This window comes from Centroberyx gerrardi, chromosome 9, assembly GCF_048128805.1.
Source record: "Centroberyx gerrardi isolate f3 chromosome 9, fCenGer3.hap1.cur.20231027, whole genome shotgun sequence".
Lineage (NCBI taxonomy): Eukaryota > Metazoa > Chordata > Actinopteri > Beryciformes > Berycidae > Centroberyx > Centroberyx gerrardi.
In genome coordinates this window covers 8,656,190-8,677,540 of record NC_136005.1, presented here as the reverse complement: position 1 = coordinate 8,677,540, position 21,351 = coordinate 8,656,190, and the positions used below count along the sequence as shown (strand labels likewise).

Genomic DNA, 21,351 nt, shown 5'->3' with positions numbered 1-21,351 from the left:
AACAGTCATTTCTCCATCATTACAAAAGCCAAGTAATTAAGAAGTGCTAAGGAAGAAGTGCAAGAGACAATAAAATAGTGGAAATAAGAAATGAATAGATATAAATCCAATTTTGGATGACATCAGGGGGAGGAGAACCCAGGTTTGGGGGTGTGTGGGGATGAGGGTACCATATTTCTATAATAAATAGATGTGTAATATTCTCAATAGTCCCTTACAGCACAAAAAAGATAGATAAAAAAACTGCCTCTAAACCACTAGTGCTAAGTAGTCCCTTGGCACTAGTGGCGCCACTTTTTTAACCTTTAAATGCTACTTTTTTAACCTGTTGGTATATAATGGCAGAATGACTGACCTCAGAGTTCTTCTGTACTCTTCTCCTGTTGATCCTATTCCATCAAGCTCCTCTTGAGGCGCTCTCATTGGTGGGAAGGTCTCCTGGTCAAAAACACAGTCATGCATTTATTATCAAGAGCATTACTTTTCATTATTTGATGTCTTTTGAGTCTTTTAGATAAATTTGACGTCTCTGTTGACAGCACAGCTTTTCAAATTTGAATACTGACTGTTTCAGCATGTGCTACATTTACTCAATATTGGAGCTGACATCTGGACTCTGATTTGTGCACCCTACCTTTCTCTTCTTCTCCAGGTAAGCTGGACAGACCCATCCCTGTCGCGCAGGGTTGGTTTTGGTGGGTTTGGTCCTAACCAACCATTTGTCAGGATGGACAGAGTCCAGGACCTCTACATATTGGCCCTCCTTCAGAACAAAACTCTCCTTATTTCCACTGTTAGGACTGCAGTCAGCTCTGGCCACATACATTTCAAATGTCTAAGGGAATAAAAAAAATTAAGCAAATATCATCATACATCATTTAAGGCATATACAATCAAAGTTGGAGATTTACTTTGTCAGATTGTTTCATAATTAAATCAAATGTATTAAATTAATATTTACAAAGCACAAAACAGGTCCAGGATACATACATAAAAACAAGACAGAACAAATTACAAAATAATGTACCTCTCTTCTATCCTCTTCTCCATCCGACTCTGATCCAGAGGCTGTACCAGCTAAAGGTGTGTGGGCACGATGGTGCTTAGGAGATGGTGTCCTCATTCTACCTTCATAAGCCCCTGGAAAACAGAGACAAAGATAGTTATACCTGTTATGAAACTGAGATGAAGTAGTAGAGAAATGATAATTGGTTAAAAACAACTTCATCAGAAGGAAACTATGATAGCACTGCTGACCTTTAACCTTCAAAAGTTTCTTAGGCGGTTGTGGGGCAGCTATCTGTTCTTTATCGTCCTTTGGAGGCACTTGGTCCTCGGGTTTTGCAACTTCCCTGTGACAATATTAATGAATATTTTGGTTATGCTGTATGAGCACAAGACACAAGATTAGTACTGAAATTCAGAGGCCAAGAACAAACATTCCTCTGACATCTGACCTGGGTGCTTTTGGGCTGATCTCAACAGGTTCCATGATATCTGGGGCTGTGTCATAGTCAGAGGGACTGGACACTGTTGAAAGCAGAGGTTTAATAATGAAAATGATTGCAAAAGCAAATTAAATACCTTTATGTTGTTATTACTCCCGGAGTATAACGTTACTTACTGGAGCTGGCAGCAATGAGCGAGGGTCTCCTTCTCTCTTGCAGGCTCATCTGAGTATCCTGCTCTGTCAGGTTGTAGGCTTCCCACAGAGAGACACTCACACTCTCCACATAGCCAATGGCCTCATTCCCTGAAGTGGATACTTGGGCCTGAGTCTGGGGCAGCATGTGGGCCTGGGACTGTGTCTTGTCCCGGGCCTCAGGCTGTGGTGGGGCTGGTTGCAGAGGGGTTATGGCTGCAAGGGGTGGGTGTACCGGCTTCAGGGCTGTTGGAGCAGTCTGCTGAGGCTGTACTACTATTATGTTTCCATTATAGGAGCTCACACCAAACTTATTGACAACTTCACATGTATAGATACCACTGTCCTTGGTGGTCAGGTCGGTGACCACCAGTGCGCAGACGCCAGTCTCTGAAGTCTCGATACGGCGTCGCTTGTCACCAGTTATTTGCTGTCCGTCTTTCAGCCAGCGCACTTTGCTGGGTTTCCCTTCTACAATACACTCTAGAGTGATTTTACCATGAAGATCTGCGCTCTGATTCTTAAACACCTCTTTGAAGACAGGCCGCATGTCTCTGCGGGTTTTGTAGCCCTTGAAGGCAGCCTGGATCTTGATGGCGGCCTCCTGCATCTCTGGTTCATCCTCAATGCTCATGCCTATGTCTGGTGCAGCTTCCGTGGATGGCTGTGGCTTCTGGAGTACCGTAGGTGGAGGAAGGGCAGAGGGTTGAGTTGGTGCACCAACAGCAGGGCCTAGGGGCTCAGTCAGAGCCTCAGAGAAGGTTTCGTCTTCAGAGATGTAGAGAAGAGGAACGTCTTCTGTCATCTTTGGTTGTTCATTCACCTTCTCCATTGGCTCGACTACCTGTTTTGTCTCCTGGTCCAATTCAGTTTCTTTTCTCAAGGGTTTTACTGGCTGTTTGACTAGCTGTTTAGCCTCCGCTTCGTTCTCTGTAGCCTTCACAGGTTGTTTCATTGTCTCAGCTATCTCATTGTCCTTTGCTACTGGCTGTTTCCTCTCAATTTTTGTTTTTTCTTCAAGCCCTATTTCCACAGTCTTTACTGACTGTTTCATTGGCTGATCTACTTCAGTCTTTTTCACCATAGATCTTGCCGGCTGCTTCTCATCTTGATCTGTCTCAGTGTCCCTTGATAATTGTTTCTCCATTGCACCCTTTGCCTTACCTTTTGTCCTCGCAGGTGGCTTTGGTGGGGCAAATTCAGCCTCTTTTTCTGTCAGCTTTTCTGGCTGTTCTACTGACTGTTTGTCCAGCTGATCTATTGAAGGCACTGGCTTTTTCTCTCTCTCCTTCTCTACGGATATTTGTTGCTGTTTCACACGCTCTTTCTCTTTCTGGTGTTCAGCATCAATAACCATAGACTCCAATGATTGTTTCTCCCCAGTTTCCTTTTGGATAGACTTAAGTGGTTGTTTTCCCTCTGTAACCTTTCCTTTAGTTCTTACTGGTGGTTTCAAAGGCTCCTCTTCTGTCTTGTCTATTTCACTTTCCTTGACTACATACTTCACCTCTTGTTCCTTCATTGTTTCTTTCCCTATAGACCTCACTGGTGGTTTCACAGGCTGTTTCACTTGTTTTTCAACCTCACTATCCCTCTGCAGCAGTGTTTCTGGTTGGTTCACCTTCTTGTCAACTTCACTTGTTTTCTCCAAAGGCATTTCTGGTTGTTTTGATTTCTGGTCAACTTCAATCTCCTTCTCCACAGAACTTAATGGCAGTTTCCATTTTTGTGACTCCTCCAGAGGCCTTTCTGCCTGTTTCACCTTATGATCAACTTCAACTGATTTATCTGACAGCCTTGCTGTTTGTCTCCCCTTCTGGTCAACTTCATTCTCCTTTTCCAGAGGCCCTGCTGTCTGTTTCACCTTCCAGTCAACCTCATTCTCCTTCTCCAGAGATCTTGCTGACTTGATAACTTGCTTGCCAACGTCATTCTCTTTCTCCGTATTCCTCTCCGGCTGTTTCACTTTATGTGCAGCTTCAATTTCTTTCTCCATAGACCTGGCTGGATGGATTCCTCTTTGGTCTTCTTTAATGTCTCTAAGAATTGTCTTTATTGGTTGTTTTGGCTCAACCTTTGGCTCCAGGTCTTCTTCTGACTCTGTAACAGGTATTTGTGTCATACCCCGTCTCTTGGGCTCTGGAGGAGCAGGTTGGGCCTCTGGGAGACCAGGCTTGTCCCTCTCTGGAGCAGCAGTGGGTTTGGCAACAGTTCCCTTTGCACGAGGCAATATCTTGGGAGGCTCTGCCTTAGGTGGAACAGGTTCCAGTGCTAGGCAAGAGAATAAGAATAATTATTTTGTTGGTATTTTGTTGTGTGATTTATGAGTGTTGGAAGTTGGACAGAAAAAGAACACTGCAATGAAGTTTAAAAACTTGTGTAGCACATATGTAGCACACACATATGTAGCACACACCTTTCACTGACACAGTTGCAGTGGACTCTGCACCTCCAGCCTGACATGAGTAGCTGCCACTGTCCTCAGGTTTGAGCTCCTTGATGAGGAGCTGCAGCAGGCAGCCATCTTGCTTCATCTCATACTTCCTGCTGGTTCTCAGCGGCAGCCTGTTCTTCTTCCATTGCACCGGCAATCCAGACTTAGACAGCTCACAGTACAGAGAGGCTGTGCCTCCCTCCTCAGCCTCCACACTCTGCAAGTCTTCCTTGAAGAATGGGGGGAGCTCTGAGAAAGATGGGGAGGGAGGGACAAAGTAGGATTTCTTTAGTGCAACAGAAACAGTGTTCAAGACATTACCAGATGTTGGCCAAATAGGATTTGGAAATAATTTTTATGGTTTGTTTTAGCCTACTTACGTACTGGGTGGGTGGGGTTTGCTATATTCGACAATACAATGAGTTCCAGAAAGTTCAGACAATCACAGGAAAATATTTGAAAATTACTTTAGTATACCTTTCTGTGATTGAAAGCTTGCTAACTATCTTAATTGTCCTGATAGTCACATTTGCCATGCAAACATCCACATGCACACACCTTTCACTGACACAGTTGCAGAGGTCGCTGCACTTCCTGCTTGACATGTGTAGCTGCCTCTGTCCTCTGGTTTGAGCTCCTTGATGAGGAGCTGCAGCAGGCAGCCATCTTGCTTCATCTCATACTTCCCGCTGGCTCTCAGCGGCAGCCTGTTCTTCTTCCATTGCACCGGCACCCCAGACTTAGACAACTCACAGTACAGAGAGGCTGTACCTCCCTCCTCAGCCTCCACACTCTGCAAGTCTTCCTTGAAGAATGGAGGGAGCTCTGAGAAAGATGGGTAGGGAGGGACAAAGTAGGATTTCTTTAGTGTAACAGAAACCGTGTTTGAGACATTACCTGATGTGGACAAAATAAGACTTGGAAATAACTATTGGAGTTTGTTTTAACCTAGTTATGTGCTGGGTGGGGGGATTTCCTACATTGGGCAATGCAATGAGTACCAGAAAGTTCAGACAATCACAGGAAAATATGTGAAAGTTAATTGATGATATGTGTGATTTTTTTGAAGATTATTTTTGGGGCTTTTTGCCTTAATTTTGATAGTTTTTACAGTAGAGATAGACAGGGAAGATTAGGAGAGAGAGGGGGGATGACATGCGACAAAGGTCCTGGGCCGGATTCAAACCCAGGATGTTGCGTTCATCTGGTATGCGTCTTAGCCCACTGAGGCACCAGTATGCCGATGATTGACCATGTACAGTACTAACATTCTGAATTGTCCTGATCCAGTCAAATTTGCCATGCATGTACCAAATACACACACCTTTCACTGACACAGTTGCAGAGGTCGCTGCACTTCCTGCTTGACATGAGTAGCTGCCACTGTCCTCTGGTTTGAGCTCCTTGATGAGGAGCTGCAGCAGGCAGCCATCTTGCTTCATCTCATACTTCCTGCTGGCTCTCAGTGGCAGCCTGTTCTTCTTCCATTGCACTGGCAATCCAGACTTAGACAGCTCACAGTACAGAGAGGCTGTGCCTCCCTCCTCAGCCTCCACACTCTGCAAGTCTTCCTTGAAGAATGGGGGCAGCTCTGGGACAGATGGGAGTGAAAGGACAGAATTGGATAATGGGCAGGGAGGGACAGAGTAGGATTTCTTTAGTGTAATTGAAACAGTGTTTGAGACATTACCTGACGTGGACCAAATAAGACTTGGAAATAACTATTATAGTTTTTTTGTTTTTTTTAAATTATTTTTTATTTGGTTATTTCTCACATCCCCTTTTACATCAAAAATATTTCAACATAGGTTGACAGTTTCCTTTACAAGGGGTTACAATTTTTGTAGAGTTTTATATATCCGAACAATTCAACATGAAAATTATAGTTTGTTTTAGCCTACTTATGCACTGGGTGGTTGGAATTTCCTACATTGGGCAATGCAAGGAGTTCCAGAAAGTTCAGACAATCATATGAACGAGAGCTTGCTAACAATATCTGAAGTGTCTGATACAATAAAACTTGCCATGCATGCATCCAAATGCACACACCTTTCACTGACACAGTTGCAGTAGACTCTGCATCTCCTGATTGACATGAGTAGCTGCCACTGTCTTCAGGTTTGAGCTCCTTGATGTGGAGCTGCAGCAGGCAGCCATCCTGCTTCATCTCATACTTCCTGCTGGCTGTCAGTGGCAGCCTGTTCTTCTTCCATTGCACCGGTAATCCAGACTTAGACAGCTCACAGTACAGGGAGGCTGTACCACCCTCCTCAGCCTCCACACTCTGCAAGTCTTCCTTGAAGAATGGAGGGGGTTCTGGGGAAATGGGAAGGGAGGGACAGAATTATACACTTTTAGTGTAACATGAACAGTGTTTGAGACCTCACCACAAGAGGACAAAATACTTTTTGTAACTACATATCATGTTTTTTTAGGTTGCCATATAGGATAATACATTGAGTACCAGAAAGTTCAGTCAATCACAGGAAAGTATGTGAAAGTTAATTGATGATACTTTGTGTGATTGACATCGGACAATACTAACGCTCAGAAATGTCCTGATCCAGTCAAATTTGCCATGCATGTACCAAATACACACACCTTTCACTGACACAGTTGCAGAGGTGGTTGCATTTCCTGCTTGACATGAGTAGCTGCCACTGTCCTCAGGTTTGAGCTCCTTGATGAGGAGCTGCAGCAGGCAGCCATCTTGCTTCATCTCATACTTCCTGCTGGCTCTCAGTGGCAGCCTGTTCTTCTTCCATTGCACCGGCACCCCAGACTTAGACAGCTCACAGTACAGAGAGGCTGTGTCTCCCTCCTCAGCCTCCACACTCTGCAAGTCTTCCTTGAAGAATGGGGGGAGCTCTGAGAAAGATGGGAGGGGAAGGACAGAATTGGATAATGGGCAAGGAGGGACGGAGTAGGATTTCTTTAGTGTAACTGAACAACATTTGAGACATTGCCAGATGTGGGCCAAATAAGATTTGGAAATAACTATTATGATTTGTTTTAACCTACTTATGTGCTGGATGGGTGGGGTTTGCTACATTTAACAATGTAATGAGTTCCAGAATGTTTTGACAATCACAGGAAAGTAGAAAGTATTTGAAAGTTAATTTGGTACTTTGTGTGATGGGCCACTTATTAACAATATCTGAGCTGTCTGATACAATCAAACTTGCCATACATGCATTCACATGCACACACCTTTAACTGACACAGTTGCAGTCGTTGCTGCACTTCCTACTTGACACGAGTAGCTGCCTCTGTCCTCAGGTTTGAGCTCCTTGATGAGGAGCTGCAGCAGGCAGCCATCTTGCTTCATCTCATACTTCCCGCTGGCTCTCAGTGGCAGCCTGTTCTTCTTCCATTGCACCGGCACCCCAGACTTAGACAGCTCACAGTACAGAGAGGCTGTGCCTCCCTCCTCAGCCTCCACACTCTGCAAGTCTTCCTTGAAGAATGGAGGAGGCTCTGGGGAAATGGGTTGGGAAGGACAGAATTATACGTCTTTAGTGTAACATGAACAGTGTTTGAGACTTTACCAGATCAGGACAAAATAGCATTTGTAAATACTCATCATGGTTTGTTTCATGTTGGATGGGTGTGGTTGCCATATAGGACAATACAATGAGTGCCAGAAAGCTCAGGCAATCACAGAAAAGTATCTGAAAGTGAATTTTGTATACTTTGTGTGATGGGTCACTTACTAACACTATCTGAACTGCCTGATACAATCAAACTTGCCATGCACACATCCACATGCACACACCTTTCACTGACACAGTTGCAGAAGTCGCTGCACTTCCTGCTTCACATGAGTAGCTGCCACTGTCCTCAGGTTTGAGCTCCTTGATGAGGAGCTGCAGCAGGCATCCATTTTGCTTTATCTCATACTTCCTGCTGGCTCTCAGCGGCAGCCTGTTCTTCTTCCATTGCACCGGCAATCCAGACTTAGACAGCTCACAGTACAGAGAGGCTGTGCCTCCCTCCTCAGCCTCCACACTCTGCAACTCCTCCTGGAAGAATGGAGGGAGCTCTGGGACAGATCGGAGGGGAAGGACAGAATTGGATGTGTTTAGTAATAGGATAGTACATAGTGCATAGTACAATGTTAGAAATCTAACTACTTTTCAAAGACAGCAGGCATTGCAATTAACTTATTACAATTAATATTCAAAGGAAAGAAGAAGTGCTTTAAGATTGTGTTTTACTATATCAAACCAGTAATAAGAACATGCTTAAAAAGTAGGTCATTCATAGCTACATTGTGTTTATTAGTGTCCATCAGAATGAAAACTGTCTTTAAAGCAGCAGTGCTTTCTTTTTTACCTGTTACAGTAAGTTTGGCACTGCTCTGCACATCTCCTGTATCACAGGAGTATATGCCAGTATCCAGAGGCTCCACATCATGGATAAGCAGCAGGTTGACTTTGCCCTCCTTACGTATCCCATATTTATCACCATGCAGGAGGGGGATGTGGTTGCGTCTCCAGGTAACAGGGGTGGTGAGGTCAGAGGTGGTGCAGGACAAGGTGGCCGTCTCCCCCTCCATGATCACAACGTCCTTAGGCTTCTCCTCAAATAAAACTAAAATTCACATGCCACATTAGAATAACAAATCATAATAATATAGTTGTTAAAATGTAATAAAATAAAGGAGATGCACTGCACTTCTAATACCTGCAACACCACGATTGTATTGAAGAAGTGGCAGGTATCTCGCTCATTTGAAATCATATGCCGAATTAGAAATGAAAGTGAATAATCATAGAGTTATATATACATATATATATATAAATGAAAATAAATCTTGGCGCCCTCTGTCTCTCATGTCTCTGCTCACCTTTAGCCTTGGGCACCACCAGCAGGCATGCAGAGGTCCTCTCCTCCCCAACCACAAACGCCACGGTGCCCGTCTCCTCGGGCGTCGTCATGGTGAGGACTAGGCGGTGCTGGCGACCCTGGCACGTCATCTGGTTCATCTCGTTCTTCTGCAGCGGGCTGGAGCCCAGCCACCACACACCCTCGCTCACATCCGCATGGCTCAGCTCGCACACAAACACTGCATCCTCGCCCGCCGTCACCGTCATGTCCCGCAGCTCCGTTATAATCCGCACGCGCTCTGTGGAGGAAGGAGGAGCTATATACAGCTGGCCTTTTAGAGAATGTAGACTGATATTTTGCAAGAAACAGCTACCTTGGTGAGAAGAGTCTGTTGGTTTTATGAGTTAGCCTTACGAAGGTTGTCTGTACTTAAAAACTGAAATAGATCATAGAAAAGATAGTATCTACTGAAGTATCCACCTACCCCTAACAACCAGCTTGGCAAAGGTCTTTTTGCCCCTGGTGACACAGCAGTACTCTCCAGCGTCCTCCAGACACAGTTTCTTGATCTCCAGGGTGTGTGTGGGGCCTCTCTTCTTAACAATGTAGCGTCCTCCCTCTTCCACCAGGGTGTTGTCCTTTTTCCAAGTGACGGGGACGTTAGCACTGGAGATTTCACAGGACAGCAGCACCAATTTCCCCTCCATCACCACTTGGCTCTCCAGCTCCTTCTCAAAGAATACTGATGCTGCCGCTGGTAAAAGAGGTGAAGGAGACACAGTGTTAGCAGTGTTAGCAATGATAACTTGAATTTACACATAAAGTAATAAATAGTGACTGGATTATTATGGCAACATCAACATCATCTGCTTATTGAGGAAAAATGATGTGCTCCAATTAACAAGTGTACAAGGGTGTTGGTTTAATACAATACTTTTGCCACCACAGTTTGGGGGGTTATTATGCAGCCTACACTATGTTTTTTTTTTTTACCTTTATTTAAACAGGTTAATTAAGAAAAAAATCTCATTACAATGACAGCTTGGCAAGAGGCAAAAGGCCTCTTGATGGGGAATTGAGGAGAAAGGGGACAAAAAAACAGGGAACAACAAGAAACCTAGCAGTTTGCAGAAGGCAATAGAAAACACAAAAACAGCAATGTTGAAAGAGACAGTAAAGTTTTGAAAGAGACAGTAAAGTAGCACAGGCATTAGCTGGACAGATACACATACAGTAAGGACTTGGAGATAGCAAACAGCATAAACAATAACACAACCAACAACAAGGACACCACTAAAAGCCATTAAAACATGAAAGAAACAGCACCAATGTTAGAAACTGTGTTTGTGACATGAACTGAATATACATTTTTATATTTCTATGGAGTGTGGGAAGCCTAGTCTAACTGGGCAAAAAGACATTCCAATTAGCTCCCCTCCCCAAAAAAACAAGAAATAGCATGATAATAATGTCAGTACCTTTCACGTTCACTTCAGCCGTCGTCTTCTGGTCTTCGAAGACGCAGCTGTACTCCCCTACATCCTCTGGCTGGATGTTTTTGATGTGCATCTCAGCTATCTTTCCATCCAGCATCATCTGATACCTGCCCCCATGATGCAGCTGGTCCTCCCCCTTCCACCACTGCACCGGGACCCCGGCCTTGGACAGCTCACAGTGGAGGGACACATTGCCTCCTTCTCGGGCCTCCTGGTTCTTCAGACCTGTCCTGAAGGTGATGGGGATAGCTGTGGGTTTGGGAGAAGAAAAAAAAACAATCCATAAAGTTCAAGCTGTGTTTTTTCATATTAACCTGCATATCGTAAATTTTAAGATAAGATTTAGGTTGTTGTTGTAGAATTAGGTTGCTCCAATAGTAAATGTTATAGGATTCAACAGGGAAAAAGAAAATAGGATATAAGCACACAGATAGGATATATAATAAGCTATAAAAACAGAAGAAATAAAAGCAATAAAACAATAAAAGCTATAAATCATCAATAGCATGACTAATAAAATGCTGCCAACAATTTCAACACGTTAAGCAGACTAATTTGCTAAAATTGCTGATTTTCATGTTTTTTTGTTGAAATGAAAGATTACACTGTCCCATAGTCACCAATCTAAAATATGGCTGCTTTTCTTAATTCCTGAAAAGTTGACATAATGGAGATCTGAACAGCCATGATTTACTCACAAAAGAGCAAACCCACACAAACATGCACACATATACAGTCTTCCCTTACGTGTGATGGTGATGTTGGCTGTAGTCTTGGTGTCGCCGTAGCTACAGCTGTAGAGTCCGCTGTCCTCCAGCTGGGCGTTCCTGACGGTCAGCTCCATGATGCTGTCTCTCTTCTTCATCTGGTACTTGAATCCGCTCTTCAGCAGCTCCTCTCCTCTCCTCCACTCCACAGCGAGGCCGGGCTTCGACAGCTCGCAGCTCATCGTCACGCCGTTCTCCTCCTCCACCTGCTGGTTCCTTAACTTCACCTTGAATGTGATGGGCGGAGCTGACAGGAGTCGAGATCAATTAATTTCTTTTAACTTAATTTATTAAAGTAATAATTAAAGACGTTGTTTGAATTAGAGACCCAATGAATTAATTACTTAACTGTATTTTATTTTTTTTAATTAATTATTATTTTTATTTTTATTTTACTTTATTAAGTTCTATTTACTTTCAATTCAATCCATTGAGGCAGTGGATTTTTTTTTTTTTTTTCAACATTCAAATATACAATCTGCAAGGAAGTTATTGAGAATTAAGGCACAATATCAGTATTTGTATATGTGAATTATACATGCAATTTACATTTTTAATTGAGTGAGTTGAGATTGAATTGATCAAAACCCTGGCAGGAAATAGGAAACACCCTAACCCTAACCCTAACCCTAACCCTAACAGGACAGAGTATATGAATCCAGAAATAATAGAGAGGAAACATTAAGAAGGTAACAGAGAAACACCTTGCCAGTCTTCAAAACTTCAAATAGAAGCAAAAGTGACAAGTTCAACTCGCATAGGTTCTTAAATTGTGTTAGCAATATTGGATTTCTTTCTTACCCTTGACAGTGAGCTCAGCAGTTGATTGGCTGTCTTTCGTCTTACAGGTGTATTTGCCAGCGTCGCTCTCCTCTACGTTGTTGATGATCAGTTTGGTGAGTCGTCCCATCTGCTTCATCTCATATTTGTCTCCAGGCTTGAGGATGACTCTGCCTCTCCTCCAGTCCACCGGAGCTCTGGGCTTGGAGAGCTCACAGCAGAAAACTCCACTGTCTCCTTCCTTCACCACCAAATTCTCCACCTCTTGCTTAAATGTTATAGGGAGGGCTGGGAAAAACAAACAAATAAACATTAAATGAATCAGAATCCAGAATCAGAAATAGTTCCCTCTTTGGCACCATGATTGCCTTACTCCTCCTCCTTTGGTTAAGTTTGGAGTCATTTTTCCCTTAAATTATTTGCATAGCAAACACTTAAATTGACTAACTGAGCTCATGATACAAGTTTTAAATATGTTTTGGTGCTGGTGTTTGTCAGAATCAGAGCAACATGGAGCTTTAATGTGAGTTATGGTGGGATTACTCTCAATAAGTGAATCCTGCCCTTGAGAGTTTATGTATATCGACCCAAAATTGATATATAAAAAAAACAAAACAATAATGTGGCTTTAAGCTTTGAATCCTTAACCTTGACTTGATGAGCCAGAGAATGTAACTATTTTCACAAAATTATTAATTTTCTAAGACATACAGTTATTATATATTTCTCCACAAAGTCCCAAATTTTTTCTTGTTAGATTTTTTCCGACTATTTTGTGGAAATGACTTGCTCTGTCCCAATGTGCTTAAAATATAAAGCAGTACAGAGTCATTTGTTTGTTCAGTGAATAACCTCTTAAAGTCTTCATTAAAACTCTGAAATGGAGCCTACCTCTAACTTTGATGTCAGCTGAGGTCACGACGGTGCCGACGAAACAGCTGTACTCCCCAGCGTCCGGCAGAGCGACAGTTCTGATCAGCATCTCAGCCGCCCTGCCCTCTTGCTTCATCTGGTATTTGTCTCCCTCCTTCAGGAGTTTGGCGTCTTTCCTCCACTCCACCGGGACTCCTGGTTTAGAAAGCTCACAGCGCAGCGTCACGCTGCCCTCCTCCACCGCCTCCTGGTTCTTCAGCTTCTGCTTGAAAGTCACTGGGATAGCTGCAGAGCGATGACATCACAAAATACTGAATCAGCTGTGTAAGTTCAAAGTATTATTTTGTTAAAATTCAAGTCATTATTATTACTACTAGGAATTGTAACATCGATATATCTTACGTTTCTGGCACAGCTCCCACCAATCCAATCCCTCCCATCCACTTGAGTCACATTTTCACAATATTGACAAGTAAGCAATGATAACCTTTAACCCTCTCAACATGACAGAAAAATCAAGTTATGTGTCAGTCAGTGGTAAGAAAATACTTATATGCCTTTATTTGCCGAACTAACCATCATAAATAAATAATAAAAAAAATAATTTGCTTAAATGATGTTCATAAAACTAGCTTGTTAAGCTGCAGGATGTCCATGTTTGTTTATCGTTTGTCTTTGTCTTTGATTTTCCGACAAAATAGCACTTGAATGCAATGTTGTTTAGGAGCTGACTTGGAAGTCCCGGATGTCGGCCTTTCCAACCAGCACATGAACGCACAGAGATTATTGTGAAAAGCAGTAATCATTGAGTTATTGGCACTGATCAACAACCCTGTCAACCTCCCCGCAGATATGTTATAGTCACTTTGTGCTATGGGAAAGTAAAAAACTTACTTATTGCCCCTTTAATTACAAATGTGCCACTTCAAAGTATTTCTTGAGTCATACTCAAGTCACACTGTAAGTCACTGATGCTCCAGAAAGAGTCACACCTCTATTTATGAACAAACCTAAGTCAGTGGGAAGACAGTCAGGTGTTCTGGATGTCAGAACATTCATCAATGTACAGTGCTGTAATTCAAATTGCAGTGCTGCTCACCGGTGATGATGATGGTGGCAGCAGATTTCAAGTCATCACACACACAGCTGTAGACGCCGCTGTCCTCAGGCTGGCTCTTCCTGATGCAGAGCTCCAGGATGGAGCCGCTCTCCTTCATCTGGTATTTGTCTCCGTTGGTCAACACACTGTCTCCCTTCTTCCACTGCACTGGGACCTCGGGTTTAGAGAGCTCGCAGCGGAGCGTCACCCCGTTGCCCTCCTCCACCTGAATATTCTTTAGATCTTGGATGAATGTGACGGGACGTTCTGGAGAGCACCATAAGAGAAATGTTAAACTGATTCAAGTAATAATCCGTGACATTTTCATATAAATAAATGTTTGTTTTGTTACTCTCTATTGCTGACTGATAGTGATTTGATCTATACCCAGTTCATGAAAGCTTTTACATTTGCTGCTCAGTGGGAAAAATCCTCAGATTCTACTTTGCTATATACCTTGTATTCCTGATTTTTATGTAAAGCATCTTTGAGCACCCTGAAAAGCATATGGGAATAAAATGTAACCTGTAGCATACATATAGTACTCACCATTCACCATGACACCAGATGTTGTCCTTTGCTCTCCACAAATGCAGGTATAATTTCCAATGTCCTCCAGACTGACGTCCATGATCTTCATCTCCACCTGCAGGTCTTTCTTCCTCATCTGGTACTTGTCTCCATTCCTGAGCAGCTCCGCTCCTCTCCTCCACTCCACCGAGGGAGCGGGTTTGTTCAGCTCACAGCGCAGAACCACACTGTTCCCCTCTGTCACTTCCTGGTTGACCAGCGGCAGCTTGAAACTGGGGGGTAAACCTGTGGAGACCCGAGAACCAGAAAAAATTATCCATGGCACACCACCGCTGCACAAAAACTACCACTCCTGCTAGAGAAAATGTGGAATCTTCCTGAAAAGCATAAACAAGTATAGGTCCTATGCTTTGAATTAATGCTCATATTTTAATAAAGTATCCAAATGAGAATAGTTTTAGTGCTTACACAAGGATAAAATGTGGGACAAAATGAGGATGGACGGGTATTGAAGACAAAAAAATTACCCAGCTATCCACCTCTGCTCCAAAACAACTATAGGGGAACAGTGTATTTAAAAGAGAATCTAATCATCCAGAGATTTCCTCAGATTCAATGGATTTGATGGAAAGAGTGTTTCAGATATTCTTCGGTGCAGGAAGGAAAACAACAAATATACCATGGAAGTTACATCGCAGCAATGATATGAGCAACATGGCAGATATGCTCACAAAAGAAACTGTCATGCTCACATCACTTTTGACTAACAAACCAGTCCCTTTAAGTTGAACAGTCACAATGTTATATGATAATCCAGTGGAAGTGGTGAGTTTTTATACCATGTCACATCACAAGACAAATGCTCATGAAATGCATACATACATGAAATAATACTAATGCTAATACTAATGCTAGAGTTCATTAGCTAGGGAAAAACTGTAAAGGATGTTTATAATTGCAAGCCATTGCCTAAACATCCAACATGATGATATTCTTTCTGCATTAGATATAGATCTTTTTACCCAGCACCTGAGAAGTAATGTACAGTACAGAAACAGTACTGTGACATTTAGTATTTAGAAACTGGGTAACTAGAAACAACAATCTCTCCAGTATGGTTTAGTGAAACTACACATGGAGCTCACACAGTATGAAAACCCACGGGGTCTATTTTGTTTTTATGGTACTATTTTGAAGCTGACCTCTTTCACGTCTGCGCTCAGCTGATTCTGTTGAATACATTGGGAAAAATTCACAAAAATGCATGACTTGCGGTATATCACTCATACATAACTAGGAAATATGCTTTACTAAATGAATGAATTAAACTTGTCTTACCCTTGACGGTGAGCTCAGCAGTTGACTGGCTGTCTTTGGTCTTACAGGTGTATTTGCCAGCGTCGCTCTCCTCTACGTTGTTGATGATCAGTTTGGTGAGTCGTCCCTCCTGCTTCATCTCATATTTGCCTCCAGGCTTGAGGATGACTCTGCCTCTCCTCCAGTCCACCGGAGCTCCGGGCTTGGAGAGCTCACAGCAGAAAACGCCACTGTCTCCTTCCTTCACCACCAGACGCTGGAGCTCTCGCTTGAATGTAACGGGAAGCGCTGTTGTGGGAGTATAAGAAATATCTTCATTTATTTATTTCATTACTTACCAGACATCTTCATCCTGTTATAATATCTCACTATTACACAATCATTGGTTTCTTTAGTTCTGATTTGTAACTTGTTTTAAAGTTTCCAACAAGGTTTATAGGCTGATAAGGATTAAAAAAGCCACTAGGAGCCGTCACAATTAGAAAGACGCCTCAAACCAGTTATCCATTGAAAACAACCCCTCTCATGTGTAGAAAACTTCCAGTCTATTCTTTGAGAAACAGCCAAACTGTTGAAAAAACAGTCTACACCAGTTAAAGCTGTTTGATGGTCTGATGCTGGTGAAGGTGGTAAATGGGAACATTGATGCTGGTAGACCAGCTAAGACCAGCATAAAGTGCCCAAAATACAGTAGCATGATACAGGAGTATGACCAGCATACCTTGGACACCAGCATAACCAGCTTGGTTGATCTAGGCTGTTTATTTCAGTAGGGAGAGAGCTGCATGTTCTGATTCTCTCTCCTACAGCCATAATAAACTTTGGTTGTTCTCTCAGTTGGTGTGTGCCTTTTCCTTTAAAGTATCTTATAGGTCCCAACACTGTTGTTTCATGGGCACAGAATTTCTGTTCTTGCATTATACTGAGTGTACATGTACAGTACAATCTTAGGAGATCTCTAGTTAAGTGTTGCTAGGAAACCTTGAAAGGAAGGAACACTGTGGGCTTGTTCAGAAAAAGACAAAAGACATTCCAGGAAGACAGCTGTTCTTTTATACTCGCATACAGTGAGTAATTGAAATAGTAGAGACACCTTCCATAAAATAGACTGAGCAGGTGAATCTAGGTAAGCGCTATGATCCCTTACTGATTTCACCTATTAAATACACTTATGTCTTGAGGGGGGAGACGTAGATGAACAGCAGGATACCGGTAGAAGTAGGAAGTCGACCTCCCTCTCAATATTAGGAGGGTGTTCCTAATATTCTGCACTCTCAGCAAATACCATAATATCATAATAATAAGTTTTGGTATATTATCATGATAAGATTATGGCCCCATATCAAATTATGTCAGATGAAGAGGGACTGTAATCTAGATATGGCCAACACAGATGAAATTCCTCTTTGTGAACATGGACTAATGTGTTCCCATCCATCTTTGCACTCTTCAAACTCACGTTTCACTTTGACTTCAGCGGTGGTCTTCTCATCTCCTGTGACACAGCTGTACTTCCCTGCGTCTTCTGGTTGGACGTTGAGAACGGTCATCTCAGCTGTCTTTCCTTCCAGCTTCATCTGATACTTCCCCCGAGAAACCTCCTCGGACAGAACCTGAGCCTCCCTCTGCCACTCCACCGCGACTCCCTTCTTCGACAGCTCACAGTGTAAAGTCAGGCTGCTCCCTTCCTGGGCCTCCTGGCTCTTCAGGCTCACTTTGAACGTGGCAGGAACCGCTGGTAAAACAAACACAGATATATGCACAGAAAGCAGAACACAGGCGAAAAGACTGAGAAACAAAAAGCCAAAAACAAAGAGCTATGAGTTCCAATCAGTGTTAGAGACCAAGCAAACTCCCGAAGAAAAATGAAAGAAGAGAGTAGTGCTGAAACAATTAGTCAATCGATTATTCGAACAACAGGAAATTGATTGATTATGATTTTGATAATCGATTAACTGTTTTTAGTCATTTATCAAGTAAAAATACCAAACAATTGCTGGTTACAGCTTCACAAAAGCAAAGATTTGCTTGCTTTTCTCTGTTTCATATTATAATAAAATGAATATTTTGGGGGGTTTTCTGGCTGCTGGTCAGACTAAGTATGCAATTTTAAGAATCAGTTTGGGCTCTGGTAACTTGTGATGGGCATTTGTCATTATTTTTGACATTTTATAGACTAAATGATTAATCAATTAATTGAAAAAATAATCGATACTGAAAATAATCCTTACAAGAGAGTATAAAATGAAGGTATAGAATGCAGTTGATTTTAGCTTCATAAGTCAGTGTTTCTGTTCTTCATACATAAGACATATAAGACACAACCTACCAATAACTTTGACTGTGGCCTTGGTCCTCTGTTCTCTACAGACGCAGGTGTAGACGCCGCTGTCCTCTGGCAGAGCGTCTCTGATGGTCAGCTCCAGCACCGAGTCTCTCTGCTTGATCTGGTACTTCTCTCCGTTCTCCAGCAGATCTCCTCCGAGCCTCCACTCCACCGGGACGCCGGGCTTAGAGATCTCGCAGTGCAGCGTGACGTTGTTTCCCTCCTCGATCTGAAGGTTCTTCAGCTTTTGCTTGAAAGTGATGGGAAGAGCTAAAAGGCAATGGAGGTGTTCATCGGATTTGCTCAATCAATTCAGTCAAAAGCGTTTTGGAAAAGGTCTAGATGCAGTACTTGCTTTCATACAGTTAGGTAACGACAACTTGTAGCTTCTTTTTTCTTTTGTTTCTTTCACAGTGTATATTATTTTACTATTTCTTGTCCCCTGTTAGTTAGTAAAGACATAAATAATAAAAAAAACAACAATAATAAACTAAATTATAAATAAACTCCTACCATTCACAGTCAGAGTTGCAGTGGTCTCAATGCTTCCACAAATGCATGTGTAGATGTCACTGTCCTCAGGCATCACATCAAAGATCTTCAGTTCAATTAGCATGTCTCTCTGCCGCATCTGATACTTCTCTCCATTCCTGATGAGTTCATCCCCGCTCTTCCTCCACTCTACAGTGTGACCAGGTTTAGACAGCTCACAACGCAAAGTCGCACTGTTGCCTTCCTCGATCAGCACATTCCTCAGCTTCTGCTTGAAGGTGACTGGGAGAGCTGAGGAATCATGGGAGACAGTGGATTGAGACAATGGTGTTATAGTACTGTACACTTGTCTCTTTCTATTGTACTCTAAAAGTCATAACATAGGTGGTGAATTTTGGAATTCATCAGCCACTGTGGCTGGTGAATGCAAAAGTTAGTCTCCTGCCTTGAAAACCAGTTAAAGAAATTTCCTGCCTTGTTTCCAGTCAAAGAAATTTCCTGCCCTTGTTTCCAATCAAATAAATGCCCTACCAATGATTTTGACAGTGGCAGATGTCTTCTGATCGGCACACACACAGCTGTAGACGCCGCTGTCCTCTGGCACAGGCCTCCAGATAAGGAGCTCCAGGGTTGTCTCTCTTTTCCTTATCTGATACTTAATCCCGTTCTTCAACGGCTCGTCTCCCTTCCTCCATTCTACCGGTATTCCAGGTTTGGACAGCTCACAGCGCAATGTGATGTTGTTGCCTTCCTCTGCCTGCATGTTCTTCAGCTGTTGTCTGAATGTAATAGGTATAGCTGGAGAGAAAGAGGTGATAATTTGTTAACAAATACAGATAAGAACATGGTGGAAATGGTAAAGCAGACCTGGGTCGTACAGTATTTGCATATAATCCTTGGCATTTTAAACTGCTTGGAGTACCAAATGGATTGATGTTTACTCCATCAGGACCAGTGTAAATTAAGTTATCAATCACTGAAAATCATGCATTGACTTTCAAATACTTTCCTGTCAAAGTTTGCTTTGTCGAAACTTTCTAGCCCTCAATGTACTTCAGCCATTTGGTACTCCAGGCAGATTAAGATAAACATGAAAAATTATTTGTAAATACTATTTGACCCAGGTCTATGGTAAAATTAGTAAAATGAGTCCATTTTATGAGTAGGAACAGTAAAGTGATTGGCAGGGCTGTTACCCTGGACTTTGAGGCTTGCTGTAGTGCGGTGGTCTCGGCACAGACAGGTGTATTCCCCCGAGTCCTCAGGCTTCAGGGCTGTGATGGTTAAAGAGATGGTTGTCTTCCTCTGTTTCATCACGTACTTGTCTCCAAGCCTGAGGCTCTCCTGACCTCTCCTCCAGTGGAACAGGACCCCGGGCAGAGAGTATTCACAGGTCAGTGTCACAGGCTCCCCCTCCTTTGCCTCCACAGACGTTAGAGGCTGGGTGAACTCTGCTGGGATGGCTAGAAAAGGAAGAACAGGAAGAGGGGAAAGTAAACCTCAACAACAGAAGTATACCATTTTGGGGTTTTCACTAATAATAAGCAGGCCAATGTTTTTGAATTTTTTTTTTATTTGGTATTGAATAGTCCTCATAAGGTGGAGGTAGAATAAGAGAGAAAAACAAAAAGATGCACAAATATATTTGGACATTACAGAAGCATTATTTCAACTCTTAAGGTACCTACTAGATCAGTCCTAATGAGGCCAGTTTTCCTATCAAAGCATTTGTTTTGTAATGTCCTCAAACTATACATTTGTGCATCAGAGCTATGAGTATGAAGCTGTGGGCTGGTAGGCATTTTCACCTGTTTATATTATCAAAACAGCTGATTATCGTGATGAATAATATCTCTCACAACCCTCTGTCATGTACAACCCAATGTCATTTAAGGTTGGGCAACAGTGAGCAATAACATACCAATAAATTCCCATTCTTACCTTTGACAGTTACCACAGCCCTGGTGGTGACAGATCCGGCGCTGCACTCGTACACCCCGGCATCGTTGTTGCAGACCTCCCGGATGGTCAGCCTCGCCTCGCAGCCGGAGCGACTGGCGAAATACTTTGAGGAGTTCCACATCAGGCAGCAGTCTTTGTACCACAGGATGTGACACGGCTTGGAGGTCACACAGGACAACACCAAACCACCTCCCTCAATGGCCTCACAGTCCTCCAGTGCTTTGATAATGGTGGGACGCCTCTCTGGTAATATGAAGACATAAAGACAAATCAAGTCCAAATCACCTAACTACTGTACTGTCTGCACATACTGTAATAGAAAAATCTGATACTGATCTTACAAACCCTCACCTCTGACCAGCAGCGAGGCATAGGATCTCTTATCCCCTGCCTCAAATGAGATAGTGCCAGTGTCTTTGCGGGCCAGCTGTCTGAAAGTGAGGGTGTGGTAGCCTCCTGGGACCATCTGGATCTCATTGAGTTGATTGGTGTAGAGCAGAGTCTCGTCCAGGTACCACTTGACCCCATTATAGTCGCTGGGACAGATCCGACACCTGAACATGACCGTGTCGCCCTCAAGACACTCAACATCCTCCAGCTCATCCAGGATCAGGACCTTCTGGCCTGAGAGGTGCATGGAAAAGATGGAAAAGTCAATGGTCCCATAAACCACCTATAGGTCACTGTATACATTAATCAGCATCAATTCATATACATTAATAGCATAAACTAGAAGTGGTTGGTGGAGCATTAAATCTGCAATATAGAAGTCACGCATGTGTTACTTCTTTATTATATTGAG

The 21,351-nt window shown here is 42.9% G+C and overlaps 1 protein-coding gene across 1 annotated transcript in view; it reads right to left on the bottom strand.

Annotated features, from left to right (window-relative positions):
* obscna (obscurin, cytoskeletal calmodulin and titin-interacting RhoGEF a) overlaps positions 1 to 21,351 on the bottom strand; it is a 45,218-nt gene that overhangs the window by 17,280 nt on the left and 6,587 nt on the right. Inside the window, exons 13-44 of the mRNA XM_078285643.1 lie at positions 20,901 to 21,173; positions 20,529 to 20,792; positions 19,784 to 20,050; positions 19,119 to 19,385; positions 18,609 to 18,878; positions 18,099 to 18,365; positions 17,229 to 17,504; positions 15,791 to 16,057; positions 15,655 to 15,681; positions 14,471 to 14,737; positions 13,922 to 14,188; positions 12,841 to 13,107; positions 11,971 to 12,237; positions 11,150 to 11,416; positions 10,385 to 10,651; positions 9,391 to 9,660; positions 8,926 to 9,204; positions 8,412 to 8,669; positions 7,852 to 8,118; positions 7,287 to 7,553; positions 6,678 to 6,944; positions 6,126 to 6,392; positions 5,401 to 5,766; positions 4,615 to 4,901; positions 4,059 to 4,305; positions 3,767 to 3,913; positions 1,625 to 2,572; positions 1,458 to 1,530; positions 1,258 to 1,352; positions 1,028 to 1,140; positions 635 to 835; positions 356 to 438 (exon numbers count right to left, since the gene is read on the bottom strand). Coding sequence (XP_078141769.1) covers positions 356 to 438; positions 635 to 835; positions 1,028 to 1,140; positions 1,258 to 1,352; positions 1,458 to 1,530; positions 1,625 to 2,572; positions 3,767 to 3,913; positions 4,059 to 4,305; positions 4,615 to 4,901; positions 5,401 to 5,766; positions 6,126 to 6,392; positions 6,678 to 6,944; positions 7,287 to 7,553; positions 7,852 to 8,118; positions 8,412 to 8,669; positions 8,926 to 9,204; positions 9,391 to 9,660; positions 10,385 to 10,651; positions 11,150 to 11,416; positions 11,971 to 12,237; positions 12,841 to 13,107; positions 13,922 to 14,188; positions 14,471 to 14,737; positions 15,655 to 15,681; positions 15,791 to 16,057; positions 17,229 to 17,504; positions 18,099 to 18,365; positions 18,609 to 18,878; positions 19,119 to 19,385; positions 19,784 to 20,050; positions 20,529 to 20,792; positions 20,901 to 21,173 — 8,215 coding nt within the window. The remainder of the gene's footprint in view (positions 1 to 355; positions 439 to 634; positions 836 to 1,027; positions 1,141 to 1,257; positions 1,353 to 1,457; positions 1,531 to 1,624; positions 2,573 to 3,766; positions 3,914 to 4,058; positions 4,306 to 4,614; positions 4,902 to 5,400; positions 5,767 to 6,125; positions 6,393 to 6,677; positions 6,945 to 7,286; positions 7,554 to 7,851; positions 8,119 to 8,411; positions 8,670 to 8,925; positions 9,205 to 9,390; positions 9,661 to 10,384; positions 10,652 to 11,149; positions 11,417 to 11,970; positions 12,238 to 12,840; positions 13,108 to 13,921; positions 14,189 to 14,470; positions 14,738 to 15,654; positions 15,682 to 15,790; positions 16,058 to 17,228; positions 17,505 to 18,098; positions 18,366 to 18,608; positions 18,879 to 19,118; positions 19,386 to 19,783; positions 20,051 to 20,528; positions 20,793 to 20,900; positions 21,174 to 21,351) is intronic.